The sequence below is a fragment of the Silurus aristotelis genome, assembly GCF_946808225.1.
Source record: "Silurus aristotelis genome assembly, chromosome: 29".
In the NCBI taxonomy this organism is placed as follows: domain Eukaryota; kingdom Metazoa; phylum Chordata; class Actinopteri; order Siluriformes; family Siluridae; genus Silurus; species Silurus aristotelis.
This window is the reverse complement of record NC_139602.1, coordinates 11,320,552-11,342,904: the sequence shown is the minus strand read 5'-3', so window position 1 is coordinate 11,342,904 and position 22,353 is coordinate 11,320,552. Positions and strand designations below refer to the sequence as shown.

Below are 22,353 nucleotides of genomic sequence, written 5' to 3'. Positions count from 1 at the left end.
CCTGCTACACCTGACCGATATACTTCTCCGTGACGTCGCCCCGGAGGCGCGGCATCACCATATTAGGAGAACGCGATCAAAGGGGTTTCCGGATGAAAGGGGGCGGGACCCGATCCCACGCGCTCTCTTTGACGCACACGCGCTACCGGGATTCCATTGACGCAAGACGGCGAGAGCGGAACCGCGCACGCGCTCTAAAAATAGACGCGCGAGGCTCCGCTTTTCAATGCGAGAGAGAGAGAGAGTAGGAAAAAAAAAAAAAAAAACAATAAAATGGCGTGACGTCATCACCCAGGCGGAAACAGAAGAACTATTTTCTTATTTTTTTTAACGCACCCACTGATTTACATCGATATTTATAGCAGCTGTTTACCCAATTATATATTACATATTCCTCTTACAAGTATTGCTTTTTAAAAAGTGTTATATTTTTATAATGATTATTATTATTATTATTATTATTATTATTATTATTATTATTATTATTATTATTATTATTTTGATTCAGTGAATTTTATTTGTAGGACACTTAACATTGGTCATTGTCCCGAAGCAGCTTTAAAAAGATTATAAAGCCAGAATGTATACGTTTAGTGCCTTTAACTTTGTTCCCAATAAGTTCATCTATAATGAAGATCCAGTGGTGATTGTGGTGAAGGAAAAACTCCCTGAGACTTCGTTAGGAGGAAACCTTAAGAGGAACCGAACTCAAAAGAGAACCTCATCCTCAACACCGTATGTCCATTCATACAGTTCCATCATTGATGAGGTGTTCGGTGATAAACACTTAAATGCTGTTCATGCAAACCCTGGTCCTGAACCCATTGTGGCAAAATAATGACATTAATTACAGTCCAAATCCATCTTTTTGAAAGTTCTTGAGTTGCTCAGTAACTTCATGGATCTTCAGTGTGTTCATGTGGAACCATCCTCAGCCCCACAGAGTGGTCTCCAACTGAAGAGAACTCCATCCAGAGGAACCTCTTCTCTGAATTCTGCACTGTGTTTGCTTAAGTGTTGATTAATTCTCCATAACAGCAACTCAGACGCAGGCGAATATATTAACATAATGGGTTCGTTCTGATCAGTTATCGTTTCCGTTTCTCCTTCACAGGGACGTGTATACGTGTACAGAGCACACGCTTTGTAAAACGGCTTTTTTAAAAATCATTTATATGTTGAGGAGGTTTTTATTTTGCATTAATAGAAGGGAGTCTCCAGTTTCAGGATAGAGGAATTTACACTTCTTTGGTGTAAAGGTTTTTTTATTATTATTATTTACTTTAGGAGAGAGAATAAATAGTTTATGGCTGCTCTAGCATAAGTGAAAACAGGAATGTGCAGATAACACATACAGTATAAAATACTGAACTCTTTACAACAGTGGCACGCTGTTAAAGATAAAGAATCAACCCCAGGGAGGTAACAGGAACTCCTCACAGCCATGTGATCGTAAGAGTCACTCAGAGATATTTTAGCTATGTGTTCCTTGAGGAATGATGTTTTCATTCGGGGTACTGAGAGAGCGCTCGTGATCTGCAGCCAGCTTTGGGCATCATCTGTTCTTCTCCAGGCAGCTCTACCCAGATCCTGTATCTCTGTACTAATTACTCCTCTCAATTCTTCACAGGGCATCTCCACACTGGGAAACAGGAGGGAGGAGGAGGAGGTGTGATGGGGTAGGGTGTTATTTTTAAAGCACAGTGAGAAAACCCAGGAGAGATTCCATGTAATCAAACTTTAACTTTAAACACACACACTTCTTTGGCGGTGCATGGGTTTAAGGTGGTCTTCTAAACAGAGCGAGGCAGCTGCTCACACTTGCAACAGACATCACGCTGACGAGCTCCAGAGATCAGGAGACGAGATGATCTCCAAGACTTCTTCTCAACAGGGCATAAGAGCCACACTGGTATTGTTTGCACTAAGCTGTCAGCACTTTCCTAAGTGAGCAGGCTAAGAGGAGAGAAAGTGTGTGTGTGTGTGTGTGTGTGTGTGTGTGTGTGTGTGTGTGTGTGTGTGTGTGTGTGTGTGTGTGTGTGTGTGTGTGTGTGTGTGTGTGTGTGGTGCACCAGCTGTCTTGTCCTTAAAGAGCTCCAAGTCTATCAAATGCTGGATATATTTCAATTTGTTACTGTATTTAACAAACAATACCTCAAATTTTTTAAAATTTTTTACCACGTTGCTCAGAGGTTTATTCAAAGAAATTTAATATTGAACAGAGGTAAAATGCTACACGATTGCATAAATATTCACTCCCCTCAACCTAGTGCATGCAAATCTGCACTTTCAAAGTCATGTGAACTTCTAGTGACCTGAAATGTATATTTATTCCATGAAATCCTGGGTGAAAAGGCGTATCAAGCAATTTTTTTAATTCATACCATGACAGGACACATGAGATGAAAAATGTTCAGAATTTCCTTTGCACGTGCATGAAACTAAAGCACTGGTATTAAATTACAGTGATTCCAGTTGGGCTGTTATTAAAGCTCTCATTCTGCAGCTTTTCATTTTTACGTGGACAATGCGTGTCGCATGCAGTATTCACACCCGCAGTCGGTTTACAGTGACACAATCCCATACACACAAAAGGAACACGGCAGGCTGAGTGGCGCAAATAATTACATGCAATAGCCGTTACAATGATGCTGAAAGCCAAAACACATCACTAATACATGACAATACTGACAATAAGGCAAAGCTGAGAGTCAGTGTATATATAAATGTTAATATATATACAGGGTTATTCAAATAGAATGAACAGGTATTATGATGCATTGCTTCAGTTCTCAAGCATTGACATGGAATGAGTCAGTGACCATTTGAAAAATAAGTTATATAAGTAGATTGTGAGTATAATTCTTGTGACTTGGCTGGAGTTTTGTATAAAGTTTCCATAATAAAATATTGTGTAATGAAATTGGTTCATTCTTTTTGCATATATATATATATATATATATGTACAGTACAGACCAAAAGTTTGGACACACCTTCTCATTCAAAGAGTTTTCTTTATTTTCATGACTATGTAAATTGTAGAGTCACACTGAAGGCATCAAGGGCTATTTGACCAAGAAGGAGAGTGATGGGGTGCTGCACCAGATGACCTGGCCTCCACAGTCACCGGACCTGAACCCAATCGAGATGGTTTAGGGGTGAGCTGGACCGCAGAGTGAAGGCAAAAGGGCCAACAAGTGCCAAGCATCTCTCGGGGAACTCCTTCAAGACTGTTGGAAGACCATTTCAGGTGACTACCTCTTGAAGCTCATCAAGAGAATGCCAAGAGTGTGCAAAGCAGTAATCAAAGCAAAAGGTAGCTACTTTGAAGAACCTACAATATGACATATTTCAGTTGTTTCACACTTTTTTGTTATGTATTTAATTCCATATATAATTCCACGTGTTCATTCATAGTTTTGATGCCTTCAGTGTGAATCTACAATTTTCACAGCCATGAAAATAAAGAAAACTCTTTGAATGAGAAGGTGTGTCCAAACTTTTGGTCTGTACTGTATATATATAAGTGCACTGTAAACCAAACACACACACACACGTGTGAGAGTATAAATAGCCTTGTGCACTAACAGACAGATCAGCACGCGGCGCCATGGTCTCGGTCGTCACGTGATGCACGCCGGCGCGTCGCGTACGGATTACGTCACTGCGTACGGAAGAGGGGCAAAACAAGCGACTAGCGTCAGCATATCCGCGCTACTGCAGCTCCCCACCGTGTTCTCCACACAAATTATTAATTAGATTAGCTTTATCTAGCAGCGCTAAGCTAAATAAAACGGAATTTATTTCACTTGCATTAGTTAGTTGTGGAGGAGTTAGCCTAGCCTAGCCTAGCCATGGTGTCCAGGTGTGTGTGAAAGCCATGGCGGTCTCCACGGTCAGGGATTTGGACTGAACCCGGGAGAAAAGTCTGAGAAATGACCACAGAGACGTTCGTGAAGGACATCAAACCCGGACTGAAGAATCTAAATGTCATCTTCATCGTCCTGGAGACAGGTTCATACACTTTATCTCTGGGAGCTTTAGTATGAAGTGTGTAATAAAGTAAAATCATGGGGAATAGTAGCAAAGGCACAGCTGCAGTAATCAGTCCTTCATAAATGTTGTATTGTATGTAATTGTTATAGAGCTTTATAACTTTATTATTACTGCTGTAGGTGTTTTTAATTAAAGGATCAAATCTATCTGTCTATATAAGCGTCTCTCTCTCTCTCTCTCTCTCTCTCTCTCTCTCTCTCTCTCTCTCTCTCTCTCTCCCCCTACCTACCTACCTACCTACCTACAGGAAGAGTCACCAAAACCAAAGATGGCCATGAGGTGCGCACCTGTAAGGTAGCTGATAAGACGGGCAGTATCAGTATATCGGTGTGGGATGAGGTTGGAGCTCTCATTCAGACTGGAGATATCCTCCGCCTGACCAAGGGGTGAGGTTCATCTTCACCACCACGTCACACTGAGCAACCATCAGAAGAGACACGTACAACTTCTGACGTTAATAACGACTATGCCACTGTCTTACACGTTCACTATCACTACAACCATCATGTACCGTACACGTGTTTAACAGCTTTCAGGCTGGAGATTGTCTTTAATGTATATGTGTTGTTCAGCAATCTGTGTGTGTGTGTGTGTGTGTGTGTGTGTGTTTGTGTGTTTTCCACCTTCCAGCTATGCGTCGGTTTTTAAAGGCTGTCTCACTCTGTACACAGGAAGAGGAGGAGAGCTGCAGAAGATCGGAGAGTAAGACTTACATGTGATTTCCATAGAGATGCTGCACGATTCACATTTAGTCCCAATTTGCTCTTGAATGAGCTCCACTCTTCTGGGAAGATGTTCCACTAGAATTTGTGGAGATTTGTAGAGATTCCTTCAGTTACCAAGGTGTTCAGAAAGTCAGGTTCTGGTGTAGTCTCAATGAGGTCTTCAATAGGTCTAAGCTCTATAGCAGATCATCCACCAAATCCAACCCATGTAAGGCAGATCTTCATGGAGCTGGCCTTGTGCACCAGAGGCGTTCAAATCTATTGGAACGTCTTCCCAGGAGAGTGACGGTTTCTATAAGAGTAAATGGAGACTAAATGTGGAAAGAGGCACAGAGCAAACTTAAGCTCAGGCAACCACCACCTTTTGTTTAAATAATGCATGTTTCATACACACCAATAGGGGGCGCTGTGTATTTTATTATTCAAGTTTTTTGGGGGGATTTTCCAGATTTTGCATGGTTTACTCCGAAGTGCCAAACTTCAGCGAGCCGAATCCAGATTATTTGGCCCTGATGAACAAAACGGTGCGTATGCTTTTTATTTCCTTCTACAATAAAACACTGAGTATCTGTTGATTGTCGTATTAAAGAAGTTAAAATTTTGCATCGTAGGGACCTAACGAGCAAACAACCAACACAAACAACACAAACAACAACGGTTCCTCAGCGACTGCAGGTGAGTTCCTCTCTCGTTCTGTCTCGAATACCAGACGTCTTTACGACTGAATCTAAAATGTCTCCAGGTAACGATGCCACTAACGGTAACGGAGTGAACTGTCAGACCTCCGCCAGCACGCAGCCGAGCGCCCGCACCAACACCGGCAGAAGCTCCGCCCCCGGCAGCACAGTGAGTAACGGGAAAGAGACGCGACGCTCCGCTAAAAGATGAGCTGAGCCGTGAGCCAATCAGAGTCGAGGACTGAGATGATTCTTCTGATTAATTCTGCAGCATGCGTCCATGTGAATGTGCATAAAAAATACAGAATTAATAACAATTTATTCCAATTTTGTTTTTGGTCCTACACAACACGTCTACATGGACCTGGTGAACACGTCCATCACTTTCAGCCTACAATCATTCAAATATTGTGTTTTCTCTAAATTATTATATTATTTTATACAAATTCTCTAAAGTTAATCAAACATTTTTATTTTATTTTTTTTCCGGGGGGGGGGGGGGTTTTAACACTTCTGTATTTCTCTCGTTCATTTTTTTTTTTCCTTCATTTTATACATCTGACTTATTATTATGTTTATTTTTATTGCAATTTTTTAAAATACTCAGTGTAAATTTTATACACTAAAATATAATGATCAGAATCACGACGGCTTTAATTTAATAGAAAATCCTGGGGTTTTTTGGGGTTTTTTTACACGCTGCATCATTTTATTTCTTATTTTTTCATCTTTTTTTTTTCTTTTTTTCTTAATATACTGCAGAGTTTTATTGATTTTGGAGAATAAATTAATATCATTGATTAATTAAAACACGTTTGTGTAAATTTCATTATACACAAAAAGAAAAAGAAACATTTTTGTTTTAATGATTCAATAATAATAATTTAAGATGAAATAATAAAGCCTTTATTCTGTACATTTTTATCCCTCACACTGCTGTGATTTTACACACACCATATACATGAAAATTTACATTTTTATTATTTTTAATTTTTTATAATGTAATATTTCAGAGTGCAGCGATGTTCATTAAAAAATCGCAACAATTCTGTTTTAAATGAGGAAAATGAAATGATCTGAATGTATAATATTTATTTTTATTATTTTTTCCCTGTATAATTCTTTATTGGACATTTTTTCCACTTCAGTATTTGTTCTCTGGCATCGGGTTGCCTGGTTGGATTGTGTTCCCCTTTTTTGTGTTCCCGGTGTTTTCAGGCTCCAAACGCGTTTTCTATTTGCGTAAAATGTTCGTGCCGAATAAAATAATAAGGAAATATATTTGTAACATTGTGTGTGTGTGTGTGTGTGTGTGTGTGTGTGTGTGAAATCCTGAAACAATTTTTTTAGTTTTAATCTTTTTTTTATTTTTATTATTAAGTAAAAAAAATATGAAAATTGTAACAGTTTGCCCATATTTGCATACGGGGATGTGATTGGTTCTCATGTGCTGTGATGCAACAACACTCGTCTTTTTGTGTTTTTATTTTTAAAAATCTACAACATATTGACTGAGACGTGAAAAGTAAACACCATGTAGACTTTGCATGGATCAAGCAGCAGGAGGTTTTTATTTAAATCATTTCCAAGCTACAGAAGAAAATTCGGCGTGTTTATCACATGCTAGAAAAACAAAAAAACGACGTGTAAAAAATAAAGTCTGCAGGTTAAAAACAGTTACATCATTGAGTTCACGCTTTATTTCAAGCATGTCCGAGTTCCTGCGATCAGCACAAACTAGTTTATTCATTTTCATCAGCTTTAGAACTGGTGTGTGTGTGTGTGTGTGTGTAAGTGTAAGAAAGGGGCAGTACCGAGCCTTACGATGGGGGGCAGTACTGAGCCTCTTGGGGATGAAGGATTTTTCCCTTTAACCTCCATCAGATTATTAATTATGGAAAATATTTTAATTTGTAAACTTTTTTTCTGCGAATCAAACACTTAAGTAGCAGCTGAAATAAATACCACGATGCACGGAGCCTGGAATCCTGATTATTCACTAATAATTTAACTATTGATGCTCTGTAATCTATGGAGCCAATCAGAAATCTGTTAGTGAGGCAGAGATGTTGCCATAGCAACAATCGTCTGCGGGTTTCCTATTGCAATAAAAAGCTAAACATTTTTTGTTTTTCTCCCTTGAGAATCTCTGTACTACACAGATCTTATTAGAGTCCAGCAGACGTCTGTCAGTTGTGCTGATATAAACATCTCTAACTACTCTGTAACTAATGACGGAACACAGATATCACAATATTACACCAGGGATAATACCAATAAACAGGAAAATCCTGAGCTTGACTTACACACACATCCCACAGTGCAAAAAACAAACAAACAAACCCCAAACCGATTAGTGGGTAGACACGTTTTTGTCCATCTCATCACTCGTTTTCTGCGCTAGTGCAAATTACAGGCGGTAAAATGTGGCACTTTTTCGCTTCGCCTCAGTGGAGACGTCCAGACGTTTACATGTCCGCCACACAAACCCAGCCTTGTACTGGGTTTTAATCATCACTACACCTTTTTTTGGCAACTCGTTAAAGGCAGTGCAAAGTCACGTGACCGTCGTTTGACCCCGCCCACTTCTACACCTCTATTAATGATACGAGGAATTTAAATAACTGAATACGAACCAAAGAGTTTTTTTTTCCCAGCTGCTTTAACTATTTGTACTGCTTTCACAAACAGCTGGTTTTTTATTTTTTATTTCCTATTGCTAAAAACAGATCCTCACAGCTGCCACCTGATTGGTTGGGACCTCGAACGCTTTTCAAGACACATTGTTTTTTAAAGTTCTACTTCCTGTAGGATTGTGTTTGGCTGTACTTCCTATACTGGGCCTTACATTGGTTACACTGTTTTCGCCTGGGGGACTGGTGGTACCAAGCATTTGATTGGTGGTCCCCCTATGGGGTGGTATAGGGGTGGGGACATTATGATTGGTGGTGCCCCCTTGTGGTGGTACTGAGCCTTACGGTTGCTCCTTTCAGGGTGGTACCAATCCTTCTGATTGGTGGTCCCAGGCCTCGTGAGTACTCTTCTGGGGCGGTCCTGAGGCTTACAATTGGCTGTATGGACAGTACAGAGTCGTACGATTGCTACTTTGCTACTCTCCTAACGTGAACGCAGAGTAAACCTGTGATCCTGTGCCACGTGAGCATGCTACAGAGCCTCGATGCGTTAGATACAATGCACTGGTTCTCTTCCTTAGTGAATGTGCAGTTGAGGTAATAATGAGCTGAAGGAGTAGAAAGGAATAGATAATAGTGCAGTAGTGTGTAGCCTAGTGTAGGAAATAGTGCACTGTTATAACCCATAAATAAAGCATAGAAGGCTGAATAGTGTGTGTGTGTGTGTGTGTGTGTGTGTGTGTGTGTGTGTGTGTGTGTGTGTGCTTGATGTAGTGGGGAAAGGGGCGGAGCCAGTAGAGGGTTCTGTAGTTTTACATTAAGAAAGAAATCTTTAAACATCTGCTACTATTTTTTTTAAATGTTGATGTGCAAGAAAAAAAAGATCACGTGTTTATTCTGATTCTGTGAACAGGTCAGGTGTCAGTCTGTCGCACGGCGCCCCCTTGTGGCGAGCAAAGAAAAGCATTTATTTCCATAGCTAAATTCCTCAAGGCAAAACACCTGACTTTTCCCAACGCATCTGCGCGTGAATGTTTGCTGAAATGTGCTTTTTAAGATCTGTTTAGTGCAAAACTTCAGAGTTTGATCTGAGACGAGTGTGTGTATGAAACACGGCCGAAAAGGGTTGAAAAAAAAATGTTGGCGTAGTTTTTTAGTTTTTTTTTTCAGAAGCCCTTTGAGAGTATATAAATGAGTGTAGTACGTTGTAAAAGCATTCAGTCACACTGTCATGAGAGGAAAAACACCAAAGCACACACACACACACACACACACACACACACACGTTTATGTTTTTTCAAAAGCCCTTTCAATACCGATTGTCAAAGGATTCAATTAAAAATACTGGAATTTAAAGTAAAAAAAAAAGCAAACAAATTAAAAATATTAAGGCGAATAAAAAAAATTAAAGACTCCTGCTGACTAATAATAATAAAAACTAATAAAAAGAAAAATCACGCTCATATGAACACGATATTTAATGCTTGTTTGAAATGGATGGAAATTTTTTTGATCTGTTTTTCCCCCCCGATGTTAAGGCTTTCCTGAGGCTCCTGATGTCAAGATAAATGTTTATGTACATACACACACACGCTAAATTTCTACACAATAACTCACACACACACACACACACACACACACACACACACACACACACACACACATTGGCTTGCCTACCTTTATGAGGTATTTATGTAATTATGTGTGTTATTGCACGTAGATGGACATAAATAATAGTATTCCCGGGAATAAATGTGAGTTAAAAAGAACCTGTATTGTTATCACTATTATCACTGTAGTGTAGTGAAAAGAAGATTATATTTTATTACGAGGGCTCTCGTGTGCAAACGTTTCGTCTGTGCGTAAAAAAATCCAATGGTAAGAAATACGAGGTAATGCGCAACAGCTCGGACCATTATTGCTGATAAACAAACAGAAATCGAACAAAAACGTCTAAAAGAAGGGAACGAAGGCAGCGTAATTATAGCAGCGTCTCCCAGGTGACTGGTTCACTCGTTACGTTATTTAGTGCTGTAGATCAGACACGTCGTGTGCTGATACACAATGTGGACAAAAGTATTTGGACACAAACCAGGAGACCTGTATCTGTTCCAGCATGACAATGCCCCCTGTGCACAAAAGCCAGCTCCATAAAGATCTCTTGCTATAGCACTTTTGAACATAATGAATGTAAACACCCCCTGGTCTCCTCACTTTCTTACCTACAGCAGTACCTGACTTTACTAACATTTTATAGCTGAATTAATCTTACTTAGAGGAACATCTTCCCAGAAGAGCAAATGGAGACTAAATGTGGAATGAGATGAAAGAAATATGCCAGGTGTCCACAAACTTTTGTCCATATAGTGTATGTATCCCTGAATCTTATTTTATGTGATACAAATAAATATGTATTAAATTTATTTTTAATCCAAATTGAACGAATTTTTGCTTGAAAAAGCAGAATAGAAAAACAGTTGAGAAAAATGAATCGTAAACAGAAAACATTTATAACTTTTATAAGATTGCTGAAATATAAAAAAGATGTTTTTTTATTTAATAATTATTATTAAAATACTAAAAATGCGATTTCAGTCCGTTTGCGCTCTCAAACATACTGTATATACAATTAATTCATCATCGCCCCCTACTGGATATATTATGAATCACACTTTATGAACGTCATAATTTTTAAATAATATAAAATAAATATAATTTTTAAGCTTTTTAGAGCTGTAAAATTATATTTAGGCTAGCCTTACTTCACAAACACTACTTAAGGTATCTCCTGGATGAAGAAAGTGCAAACCATGGCATTAACAAGTAAATAAATACAAAAATGAGGCTAATTGAAAACGATGAAACAGTTAGTGTGTGTGTGTGTGTGTGTGTGTGTTTGTGTGTGTGTGTGCTGATGTTTTCCTCTCATTCAATTAATATTAATATAATTATTATTATATTAATATTACATTGCAATAACATTTAAAGTGAGGTGTAACAAAGATAAGAGAGTGTAACAGACACTGAGGACACACTCGTCATAAGCAGGGGAGATATTCAGGAAATAATAATAATAATTATTATTATTATTATCATTATTATTATACAGTCATTAATCTTCCGAAGTCGCAGTTATCACCGTCTTTATAATAAATAATAAATAAATAATCCTTTAAGAAAAGGTAAATCCTTGAATATGTAAATCTGGGACTTGTAAGCCAATAGGAAATAGGGGCGGAGCTATGGTATTAAAAAAAAAAAATTGCTTCCTTTTTTAAAATCTTCAGTAGCTTGATTTTTATTCAGAGAAAATATTGGAGACGAAGGCGTGATGTGATAACAAAGACGCGTGACGTGCGCTACGTCCCGCGAAAACTGCGACTTCTTAAAATTTTAAATAAGTGTAGACAACCTTCATTTGACCTTATTCCTAAAAAAAATTAAATAAAATAAGATAAATTGTATCACAATGTCTTCCTTCCATCCAATCATTAAAAAAAAAAAAAAAAAAAAAGATCGAATGAAACACTGAGGTGAAAAGGGGCTTTGCATATACACAGGTCTGTTCAGAGTCTGAAATCGACTCCCCCCATCTGCACACATGCAGTGGTACATTCCTGGCTCTTGAGCATGGCTGTAGGTTATATAGATGGTATAGAGGTGTAAGAAAAGTGTGTGTGTGTGTGTGTGTGTGTGTGCCTCAGCTGTCGAGCCCTACGGTGCCGTGGCGCTCCTTCGCATATCCGTTGGGTAAAGGATGATGGTTGGCTGCGATGCTGCAGTGCTTCAAAACGCTGATGTCGACGTCTTTAAAAAGAAAAGGCTTCATGGTGGAGAGGATCAGCGCCAGACACTCGGCCACGTCTTTGTTCGGGGCGCATGCCAGTGCCGGGGTACGACCTAACACAACAGAGAAAAGAACACAGCTTGTGTAGTTACACAGAAAAACAGACATCAAATCTTTCGCTTTATTATTTGCTTTTTCTGATCCTTTCCTCCGACTATAAGATGGAGTACTAACCTTCTTCATCTACAGCCAGCACCGTAGCACCTCGGCTCAGGAGCACCTCCACCACGGTGGCCAAGCCGTTCCTCGCTGCGATGTGGAGAGGCCTAAAGAGAAATGAGAATAAATAAATAAACGGTACGTTTCGGGACGTTTCTGAACACGTGCTGTGTGTGTTTGGTGTGTGCTCACGTCTGTAGTGCACTGGTTGTAGCGTTGATGAGGGACGGGTCGTCGATCTCAGCCAAGATCAGCAGCGCACACATCTCATGACTCTGAAGCAGGAAAAAAGACCGGAAAAGATCGTTCTCAGACTAAAATTTTAAAAAATACGTGTTATATAAAACACAAGTAAAAAAAAAAAACTGAAATAGATGGAAATATTTATGAAAAATGTATCATTCATTATTCTGTCAGTCTCGTGTTCATATATATGTCCATCTGTCTACCTCTCTTGTCTATCATCTATAATGATTTTTCATCCATTCGTCTGTCTTTCTATCTACTGCTTGTCTTTCTCTCACTGTATGTTTTTCTCTCTATCACTCTATCTATAAATTTCTTTCTATCCATTTACCTGTCTGTATGTTTCACTCTTTAATAATTCTGTCTGCCTCTCATTCTATCCATTTATCTCTCTCTCTCTCTCTCTCTCTCTCTCTCTCTCTCTGCATTTCTTCTTGTCTATCATCTATATCAGTCGACCGATTAATTAGTTTTGACAATTAATCGCCACCTATAGTTGATTGCTGGAACTATCTGTAAAAATTCATACCGATAGTTTTTCCGGGTTGCGTGATATAGTAATGAGAGCCGCCTCTAGCGGCAAATCACTGTTTATGCTGTTTATTTGAAGTGTCTTTATTTTAATTAATATTTAATGCAACTGTTTGTTCTTATTTATTTGAAATGGTACTTCTTGTTTAATTGTGAATGCATGTTTTGTTTTTCTCAATATTTGATTAATTGTGTGTGTGTGTGTGTAAAAGGTGTTACTTTGCTGCAGGCCAGGTGAAGTGCTGTGTTGTTATTCATGTCCAGCAGTGACAGGTCTGCTTTGGCCTGCTGGAGAAGGACTTCTACCAAACACACACACACACACACACACACACACACTATATATATATAAACTGCTGTACTCTAAGTAAGGAGTCAGCATGGATAACAGAGTATCTCCGTACCCACAGCAGACGTCTGGCCTTTCTCAGCAGCCACCATCAGAGCCGAGCATCCTTCATAATCCACGGAGTTGACCTCTGACCCCCAGAAGAGAGCCAGCTGCAAACACAACACGTTCTCTGACTGAGCAGCTGCGTGGAGTGGAGTTCTGTGGGAGACATGTTACTATTATCAAGAGCAAAAACAGTCAGTAGTGGCATCACTGATGTATTTACATGGATAATGGATATTATTCCTAACCCTTTAATGAGCCATTCTTATGAATGTTAACATGCTGACCCTAAAATATGATAATACCAATATGTAGGAGATTCACAATATACAGAATGTGGTCTAAGAATATATTACATGATCTCTGTGTAGTCACCTGATAGTCAGTGGACATTTTTATCTTATTTTAAGCACAATGCACCTCTGTATCTGCACACCATGTCAATTACACTGAGCTGCTGCTCTTTACTCACTGCCTCATACCTGAGTTTTCTATAGAAAACATTTAAAAAGTGTGCATCAGATACAAGTTGGCATTTGTATTGCGATGCATCACTTTTAACATGTTTGCATCAGTAAAACCCGATTTATTTCTATATAATTATTAGTAGATGCGCTTTAATTTTAGCATTTATAAAGTGACTAATAATTTGCCCAATATTTGATATGTAGACTGATTTCTATTTGCTAAACTGTTTCTCATCACAACACTACAGAGACGGAGGCGTGTCCTGAGGCACACATAGAATACAGATTAACATGGCAGAGGTAGAGCTGTAACTTCCTGCACATACAACAGGAAAAGAAACTCTGGATTTATTTCATCTTTCTTTTTGTTTTGGCAATACAAAGGCGTATGTTTGAAAAGAGACATGAGTTAGAAGTCAGAAGGCGTTTAAGCAAATTGATGATTTGTCTGAACCAAAGAAATAAAAATGTACTGTCCATACCATATTTATTATTTGAATCGGTTGACAGCCCTAATATTATATATATATATATATATATATATATATATATATATATATATATATATATATATATATATATATATATATATATATATATATATATTATCCTCACCTTCCTTTGGCGTCTCTGAGGTTGATGATGTCGGTGCCCATCTTTTTTAACAGCAGCTCAGCAGCAGCATTGTGGCCTTTCATTCTGCAACAACCAACAAACCCTTTATTTTGTGTTTTTTTATGTGTGTGTGTGTGTGTGTGTGTGTGTGTGTGTGTGTGTGTGTGTGTGTGTGTGTGTGTGTGTGTGTGTGTGTGTATGAAAGTCTAAACAGATGTATAATACTCACAGTGCACAGTGCAGGGGACTGAAGGGGTTCCCTTCCTGGATACTTAATAGTTTATATTCAAGTAAAATTTCCAAACAGTCTTTGTGTCCTGAAAATATGTAATAATATTTATTATCATAACTGTTTGAATACTATTATATATATTTTTTTAAAACATAATCATTTGGGTGTTTTATTGAACAAATATTATGTTCCATTCTAATATAATAATAATTTATTTTAATAGCTATAAAAATTATCATTATAATTATGAATGTGTTAATATGTATGTATACATGATTATATATTATTAAAATGTATTATATATTTTTGCAGTATATTTTTTATAATTTAGTAATATAAATAATAAATGGATCTGAATATTATATAGACTTAATATATACTTAATATTGCAAAACTAATTATATATATCATTTTTATTTGTGTTTGTTTTTCTACTTTGCAATACTACTTGTGTGTGTGTGTGTGTGTGTGTGTGTGTGTGTGTGTGTGTTTGTATGCACCGTGGTAAGCAGCCCAGTGAGCAGGTGTGTATCTGCTGTAGTCCAGTAGTGAGTCCAGCGAGTCGGACTGAGCTGCGGCATTGAGAAGGAGCTGCAGGAGCTCGGTGTGACCACACGAGGCAGCAAAGTGCAGCGAGCTCAATCCCTGAACATCCCGGCAAAGTGGGGACGCCGAGTGATCTAACAACGCTGATGCACACTCCACACTGCCCAGCACCGCCTTACATACACACACACACAAACACACACACACACACACACACACACATGAAATTTTGTAAATTGCAAATTGGTGAAGAATAACCATCTGCTTTTGTATTTGAGGTGCTTTTAACTATAAACACACACACTTACAGCTCGGTGTAGTGCCGTGTGACTGCGTCTGTCCCCTGTGTCAGGTTTACTTCCCCTCTCGAGCAGCATGTAGACGCAGTCGACATGTTCGCCCAGCGTAGCCAGCATCAGCGCTGTCCTGCACACCAACCACATTACAATCACAATACACACTTTCTAACAATCTGGCAACCCGTGTGGTAGCGTGGTACTTACTGTCCCTGTTTGTCTGCAAGGTCGATGAGGTCATCTCTGTCTGCTCGGCTCAGCAGCGCATACAAACAGTCAGTGTGTCCTCGAGCAGCTGTGAGATGACAGAATCAGCAAGATTGTTACACCCACCACTACACAACTACACAACCCCTCACACTGGATTACATGCATCTGGGTGAAAAAATGACTCCAAAGTAAGGAGACGTCACATCAAGATGGCAACTAATTATCTATTAGCAAGGAAGAAGAAAAAAAGGCGAACGTGAAGCGATTCATACCTGCTCCATGAAGCGGCGTCTGTTTTCTGGCGTGTTCTCGGATGCTGCACGAGGCTCCGTGCGACAGAAGAACCTCCACGCAAGATACGGAGCCTTTCTGAGCTGCCAGATACAAAGGTGTTTGTCCTGCACCGTCCCGGACGTCCACACACACCAGCGTCTCAGAGAGGAGCTGCACCGCCTCACACTGACCATTGCACACCTCCAGCATCAACATCAGATACGATCAATCAGACACGATCAGACATGATCAATCAAACATGATCATACACAATTAGACATAATCAATCAGACACGATCAATCAGTCATGATCAGACATGATCAAACACAATCCATCAAACATGATCAGATATGATCATCAAACAGGATTTAAATACTATAACACAATGACACAAAAATAAATTATACATTGTGTGTGTGTGTGTGTGTGTGTGTGTGTGTGTGTGTGTGTGTGTGTGTGTGTGTGTGTGTGATGTTACAGACACTTACAGCTAAGTGCAGAGGGCTCACAGGAAAACTGCTCTCCACGTCTCCCACACAGTTAAAGGACATTTCCAAAAGCTATATTTAGGAAGAGAATATTGTGGCATTTAGTGAAGATTACGATCTGTTACACACACACACACACACACACACACACACACACACACACAAACACACACTTCAAAAATAACATCGATTCCTGGTGAAAAGGTGCATTTTTTTAAGTGGAGCAACAGCAAAACAAGTTTTTAATGCCAACATAATTCCCTAACAAAATAAATCAATCAATAAAATACAATACAAAGTAATGTGCCATTATCCTAAGATCCAAAAGATCAAGTAAATTAAATGTAAAAAATATATATAAATGTTTATGATGTTTTATAATGAATACATATATTTTTTATCAGTATTATTTATATGTATATATAAGCAGGAAGCAGTTGAGAACCCCCGTGTGTGTGTGTGTGTGTGTGTGTGTGTGTGTGTGTGTGTGTGTGTGTGTGTGTGTGTGTGTGTGTGTAAAACACACCAGCTCCAGGTTGTGTTTGTTGCCGTAGGCGGCTGCATAGTGAACAGGACTGAAGCCTTTAGTATCACGGAGTCCAGGATCAGCTCCGTTATCCAACAGGTACTCCAAACACCTGCACACACACACACACACACACACACACACACACACACACACACACACACACACACTGTCTAAGCTGCACCTCTTTGTTAGTCAAAAATGTATTTTAGATAAATATGTGTCACTAACAGCAGGGCCTCTTTATCTTGCATATCACTCTGATAATCATCAGCGTCGAGTCTGGAGGGACAGAAACACGGACAAAAAACACACACACACACACACACACACACACACACACACACACACACACACACACACAAGAAAGCTTCAGGAAAGTGGCATAAACTCAACAGTTAAATTTCATTCAAAAAGAACCAAACACACAATTGTATTACACAAAATAAAAATAAAAATCGGCATTAATTCACTATTATATTAATTATTAAAAATTTTTATAAAATGTTGATTGATTAACTGGTAAATTCATTTCATTACATGTATAACTGATTAATTTATTACATCAGAAATTAATCAGTTATTTTTAATTTAATTTTTATTTTAATTCAATAAGAAATTATTATATTAATTAAATAAAAATTAATTTGCGTGTCACTTTGGTCGCTTTACGATCCCCATTTTTACCAATTTTCTTTCTTTATATGATTGTTTATTTGTTGGTTTGTTTATGATGGCTTTAAACTTTGTAAACAATATAATGATGAATCTACTTTTCAATGACTACTAGAGAATCAAGCTGTTACACTATACATTGAACTAAATAAATCAATCTTTATGATCCAAACAATCAGCAAAAATTTCTTTTTTAACTCTTTTTTTTTTGTTTTTTTACTTTTACAACTAATATTTTGGTGCATTTTTTATATTAAAAATAACAAAATCATTAATGAATTCATTATCAAACTGGTTTGTGTTCTAAGTTAAACAGAGGAACAAAGATATTTATGGTCTGTGTGTGTGTGTGTGTGTGTGTGTGTGTGTGTACCTGCGGAAAGTGTGTGAGGCAGCAGCGCAGTGCAGAGGGCTGCACCCGTTCAGGTCGAGCTCGTTCACCTCGGCTCCGGAGCTCACGAGTGCTACGGTGCACTGGTACGTCCCGTTAGCTGCTGCGTAGTGCAGAGGAGTTCTGACGAGAACGAAACACACACCGCACATCAGACTAAAATAAGGACGTGACTATAAATGACTGACCGAAGGCCCGTCCAATCACAATCAATTTCACAATCGCTAGGGAGGTGAAATCAGTTTTTCTAAATGAGTTCTAACTCACATAAGACACTTGTGATTGAGGCAGTGACTTAAACCATCAGTGTTTATACAATTCGACGTATTTATCCAGCTGAGTTAGCAATAAAAAAAAAAATCACCTATTGCACCTTTACATAATTAAAAACAATTAACCTTCCCATGATGTCTGTCTTGGTCAAATCAGCTCCACTGCTCAACAGCAGGTTTAAACATTCCACGTTCCTGCCAGATAAAGAAAATTGTGTTACTGTTATTTTAACATTGAAATGATAAAATACAGTGTAATCGGAGGTCGTTTTGTCGTGATGTCGTACCCTCCCGAGGCAGCGGCGTGTAAACAGGTCCTCCCCAGACTGTCCGGGTTGTTTATATCAAACCCCGCTGACAGGACGTGTTCGTTACTCAAAGACGAAACAATACTGTACAGCTGACCTGCAACACACACACACACACACACACACACACACACACACACACACTATTGAGCCTATTGCCAAAAACTTTTATTTATTTAAATTAAATATCTTATTCTACTCACTGATCATTGTTTCTGTTTGAAGCTCTCAATTGAGGATTCTACAATTAATTCCTGTCTGAAGTGTTTCTAGATCATTAGTTGTTTTTCCTTTCACCCAACATTTACTCTGGAATCTATTTAGAATCCAAAATTGTTGCTAGTATAAATTACTGTGTTTTACATTGAGATGATTCATTCACGATACAGAGCAAGAATTCTTTCACATTTCGGTTAGCAGATTCTCAATCCGTCATCCCTTCTGCTAATAATCAGCGATATCCCGGGCTGTAATGTAAACTAAATAATAATGGCTATTTTTTAAAAAGAGAATGGAGCTACCAGGACTTCCTGTTTTTCATCAAATGATGGTGTGTGTGTTTTATGGGGACTCTAAGAGGTTTACCTGAGGAGAGTAACTTTCGACAGCAGTCTGAAAAACCGTGGAGCACAGCCATGTGCAGAGGAAACATCCCATGAATCCCCTGTCTGAAAAAATACACACAGAAGAGCTCAAGGTAATAATAGTAATAATGAAAGTGTGTGTGTGTGTGTGTGTTTGTGTGTGTGTGTGTGTGTGTGTGTTACCTGGCCGTGTCAGCACCGTTAGTCATTAGCGTACTGATGAGCAGCTCATGTCCGTGTTTAGCAGCAATGTGAAGAGGAGTATTGCCATATTTATCCACACAGTCTATATCTCCGCCTAACACACACACACACACACACACACACACACACACACACACAGCAATTTATTCGTAAAAATAACACAAAGCCGACATTAATTCGACTTCATTAATTAAAATTCATCAAGTTATTTATTTTTATTTATGTTGAGTCATTTTGAGACATTTTTTGAACCAGAATATTTATTGTTCTCATTCACTGTTAATATTTTGGTCAAAAACACCTTTTGATTTGAATAAAATTAATTATTATAATTAAAATAGTTACATTACATCAGTAATTATTATAATAAAATGACAATTATGTTATATTACAATTATTACAATTAATTTTACTAAAAATAAACATATATATTTATACTCATACGCATATACACATATTACATGCTGTACATTTATACAATATTTGCATATTTATCTGCACATGTCAATTTGCACACTTGCTATCTATCTATCTATCTATCTATCTATCTATCTATCTATCTATCTATCTATCTGTCTCTCTATCTCTCTATCTCTCTATCTATCTATCTATCCATCTATCCATCTATCTATCTATCTATCTATCTATCTATCTATCTATCTTTCGAGTTTTTCTGTAAATTTCTATCTCAACATATACAATTACATGTTTATGCAACCATATGCAGTCACTAAACAGGTGTGTGTGTGTGTGTGTGTGTGTGTGTGTGTGTGTGTGTGTGTGTGTGTGTGTGTGTGTGTGTGTGTAAATAAAAGCTAGAAATGTGTTCCACGTGAACTTAAGTGTTTAAAAAAAGCTGGAATGTAGGTATGTGAGATGTAGATGATGAGTTTCTGAGATTTTCTTGACCAGGTCTTTTCAACATTTTGGGAAAAAAAGCTGATGGTGTGTATGAAGGAAACCTGGAATTCCCTGATTATGTTTAAGGATTTATTACTATTAAAGAGTAATAAGTCGTACCATTTTGGATAAGGATCTGGGATCTAGTAAAGCGCCCGTGAATGGCGGCCATGTGCAATGGGCTCTTCCCTTCCTTAGTCTGAAAATAAATTAAATAAATAAATAGAAAAAATAATGCAAATTTATACATCAATATCTAAGTAATAAAACATAAATTTTATGCATATTATACTGCAATTTATCATCAGTTTACTCTGAAACGCTACTGGTTGAAGAGGTAAATTACACAAATTTACTATTATGATATTGTTGAAACTTAATTCAATCAATTTAATAAGAAACATATTTCGATTTTATTTAATTTGTGAATAAAAAATTCAACATGCAAACTTCCTTTAATCATCCAATTATAATAAATTAATTAATTTTTATTTGTCATCTCTGGCCATTTGATTCACAACTGCAATGCTATACTGTGTAAAAATCAGATATTTATACATTAAATAAAAAAGATTAAAAAAAGGTTAATTTGGAAACAATTAAACAGATTTAATAAATATTTTCCAACCTGCATGTTGACGTCGGCCCCGTTGTTGACGAGCAGCTCGAGACACAGCGCTCCGTTTGTAGACACGGCAGCCAGGTGAAGCGGCGCAAAGCCCTGGGCGTTAGCGTGGTTAACGTTAGCGCCGCGGTTCACTAGCTCGTTAGCCACGGCCTCCTGGCCGTTATAGCATGCCATGTGCAGAGACGTGTTCCCGAAGGCATTCGTGTCGTCCATCTGTTAGAAAACACAGCAAAGCCATGCTATTATAAACGTGTTAGTGTATCATATTGTTTATTGTAAATCTTTAAAAATGTAATATGTCATTTTTTTAATGTTTAAAAACCTGTAGTAATTATATCACTTCACAAACCCCTTAGAGACATGACTACTTTTATTTATTCACTGTAATAAATCTTTTTCATCTTTTCATTCAAGGCTTTTATTTTGCGTTTTTTTCCAGCCCTGAAATTAGCTCCGCCCTGTATTTATTGTTCATTAAAAATCTCAGATGCTCGTTAAGAGTGCGTTGAGGTGCTGAGGGTTGTTTTGGGAAATAAAACAAATTGATTGGATGTTTTTATTTCAGCGCAGATAAAACTACATACCGCTGCTTTAAAAAATATATTTAATGTGTATCAATGTTAGAAAGTGATACTAATGTTCGCTCAATAGACGAAGTAAAAACCTCAGTAGAAATTGAAATGGGGGTCTAATCGGTGTTATTTTACCTCAGCGTTCCGGCGGAGCAGGTGCTTGAGGACGTCGATGTGGCCGCTGAGAGCTGCGACGTGGAGAGGAGTGTAACCCTGTTTATCTCTGCATGCCACGTCAGCACTACAAGACAGCAAGAGCTTCACGATTTCCAAATATCCTGCAAAAACAGGAAAACTAGTCATGGTTGATGCTCTTCGGGAATGCAGATTTCGCCATCATCATGTTTTAATCCTGTAAGTGTAAGAAACTCCATCAACCTCCTACCATCCAGGTGGAGATCCTTTTTTTCTAGATTAGATAGTTATCTAAAGCTAGCTAGGACTTGTGGCAAAGTTACCGAGGTAAGCGGCCCAGTGCAGAGGCTGTCGCTCCTGATGATCCCTCGCGCCCGGGTCGGCACCTTTGTTCAGGAGCAGCGTCACCATCTGAGGAACAAACAAACACACATCAGGAACGTTATTAAGACGACGACTCTGTTTAAAACCAGGAAGTGTTTTTCTGCGTTTCTGTGACCTCCGTGTCTCCGCTGTAGGCCGCGTGGTGCAGAGGCGTTCTTCCGTTCCGATCTGCGACGTCCACACTGCTCATGAGAGGCAGCAGAGTTTCTGCGCACCTCAGAGAACGGTTCGAGGCGGCCACGTGAAGCGGCGTCTGACCCCCGAGACGACTCCTAGGCTCGACCTCTGACCTCTGGCTCAGCAGCAACACCACTGCTCTCTAAACAGAATAAAGAGAATAGGATGAAGGAAAAGGAGAAGATGAGGGCCGATTGAAGA

The 22,353-nt window shown here is 38.5% G+C and overlaps 2 protein-coding genes across 3 annotated transcripts in view; one reads left to right on the top strand and one right to left on the bottom strand.

The window, feature by feature from the left end:
- The first annotated feature begins 3,597 nt into the window (after positions 1 to 3,597).
- On the top strand, positions 3,598 to 7,134 carry nabp2 (nucleic acid binding protein 2). The gene is made up of 6 exons (XM_083535591.1): positions 3,598 to 4,014; positions 4,304 to 4,442; positions 4,687 to 4,758; positions 5,230 to 5,305; positions 5,393 to 5,456; positions 5,524 to 7,134. Exons 1-6 carry the CDS (start codon positions 3,936 to 3,938, stop codon positions 5,667 to 5,669), a joined length of 576 nt encoding a protein of 191 aa, XP_083391717.1. The 5' UTR covers positions 3,598 to 3,935; the 3' UTR covers positions 5,670 to 7,134.
- The window catches only part of ankrd52b (ankyrin repeat domain 52b), a 16,779-nt gene continuing 1,426 nt past the window's right edge, over positions 7,001 to 22,353 (bottom strand). The window contains exons 5-29 of one of the 2 annotated variants that reach the window (XM_083535590.1): positions 22,091 to 22,294; positions 21,915 to 22,002; positions 21,592 to 21,734; positions 20,885 to 21,097; positions 20,377 to 20,455; positions 19,336 to 19,450; positions 19,154 to 19,236; positions 18,548 to 18,665; positions 18,387 to 18,455; positions 17,971 to 18,111; positions 17,154 to 17,204; positions 16,923 to 17,034; positions 16,397 to 16,468; positions 15,907 to 16,108; positions 15,632 to 15,719; positions 15,437 to 15,554; positions 15,083 to 15,302; positions 14,580 to 14,667; positions 14,351 to 14,434; positions 13,279 to 13,424; positions 13,094 to 13,176; positions 12,290 to 12,372; positions 12,113 to 12,204; positions 11,791 to 11,991; positions 7,001 to 7,081 (exon numbers count right to left, since the gene is read on the bottom strand). In XM_083535590.1, the coding sequence (XP_083391716.1) occupies positions 11,792 to 11,991; positions 12,113 to 12,204; positions 12,290 to 12,372; positions 13,094 to 13,176; positions 13,279 to 13,424; positions 14,351 to 14,434; positions 14,580 to 14,667; positions 15,083 to 15,302; positions 15,437 to 15,554; positions 15,632 to 15,719; positions 15,907 to 16,108; positions 16,397 to 16,468; positions 16,923 to 17,034; positions 17,154 to 17,204; positions 17,971 to 18,111; positions 18,387 to 18,455; positions 18,548 to 18,665; positions 19,154 to 19,236; positions 19,336 to 19,450; positions 20,377 to 20,455; positions 20,885 to 21,097; positions 21,592 to 21,734; positions 21,915 to 22,002; positions 22,091 to 22,294 (2,892 nt within the window). In that variant the 3' untranslated portion in view covers positions 7,001 to 7,081; position 11,791. The remainder of the gene's footprint in view (positions 7,082 to 11,790; positions 11,992 to 12,112; positions 12,205 to 12,289; positions 12,373 to 13,093; positions 13,177 to 13,278; positions 13,425 to 14,350; positions 14,435 to 14,579; positions 14,668 to 15,082; positions 15,303 to 15,436; positions 15,555 to 15,631; positions 15,720 to 15,906; positions 16,109 to 16,396; positions 16,469 to 16,922; positions 17,035 to 17,153; positions 17,205 to 17,970; positions 18,112 to 18,386; positions 18,456 to 18,547; positions 18,666 to 19,153; positions 19,237 to 19,335; positions 19,451 to 20,376; positions 20,456 to 20,884; positions 21,098 to 21,591; positions 21,735 to 21,914; positions 22,003 to 22,090; positions 22,295 to 22,353) is intronic. The other variant, XM_083535589.1, reaches the window with a different exon arrangement.

Bases quoted from the DNA above. Each gene is read 5' to 3' on its own strand.
- nabp2 (XM_083535591.1), top strand. From the start codon at position 3,936: ATGACCACAGAGACGTTCGTGAAGGACATCAAACCCGGACTGAAGAAT. The intron at 4,015-4,303 runs GTTCATACACTT...ACCTACCTACAG, and splicing joins CTTCATCGTCCTGGAGACAG to GAAGAGTCACCAAAACCAAA. The intron at 5,457-5,523 runs GTGAGTTCCTCT...AAATGTCTCCAG, and splicing joins CGGTTCCTCAGCGACTGCAG to GTAACGATGCCACTAACGGT.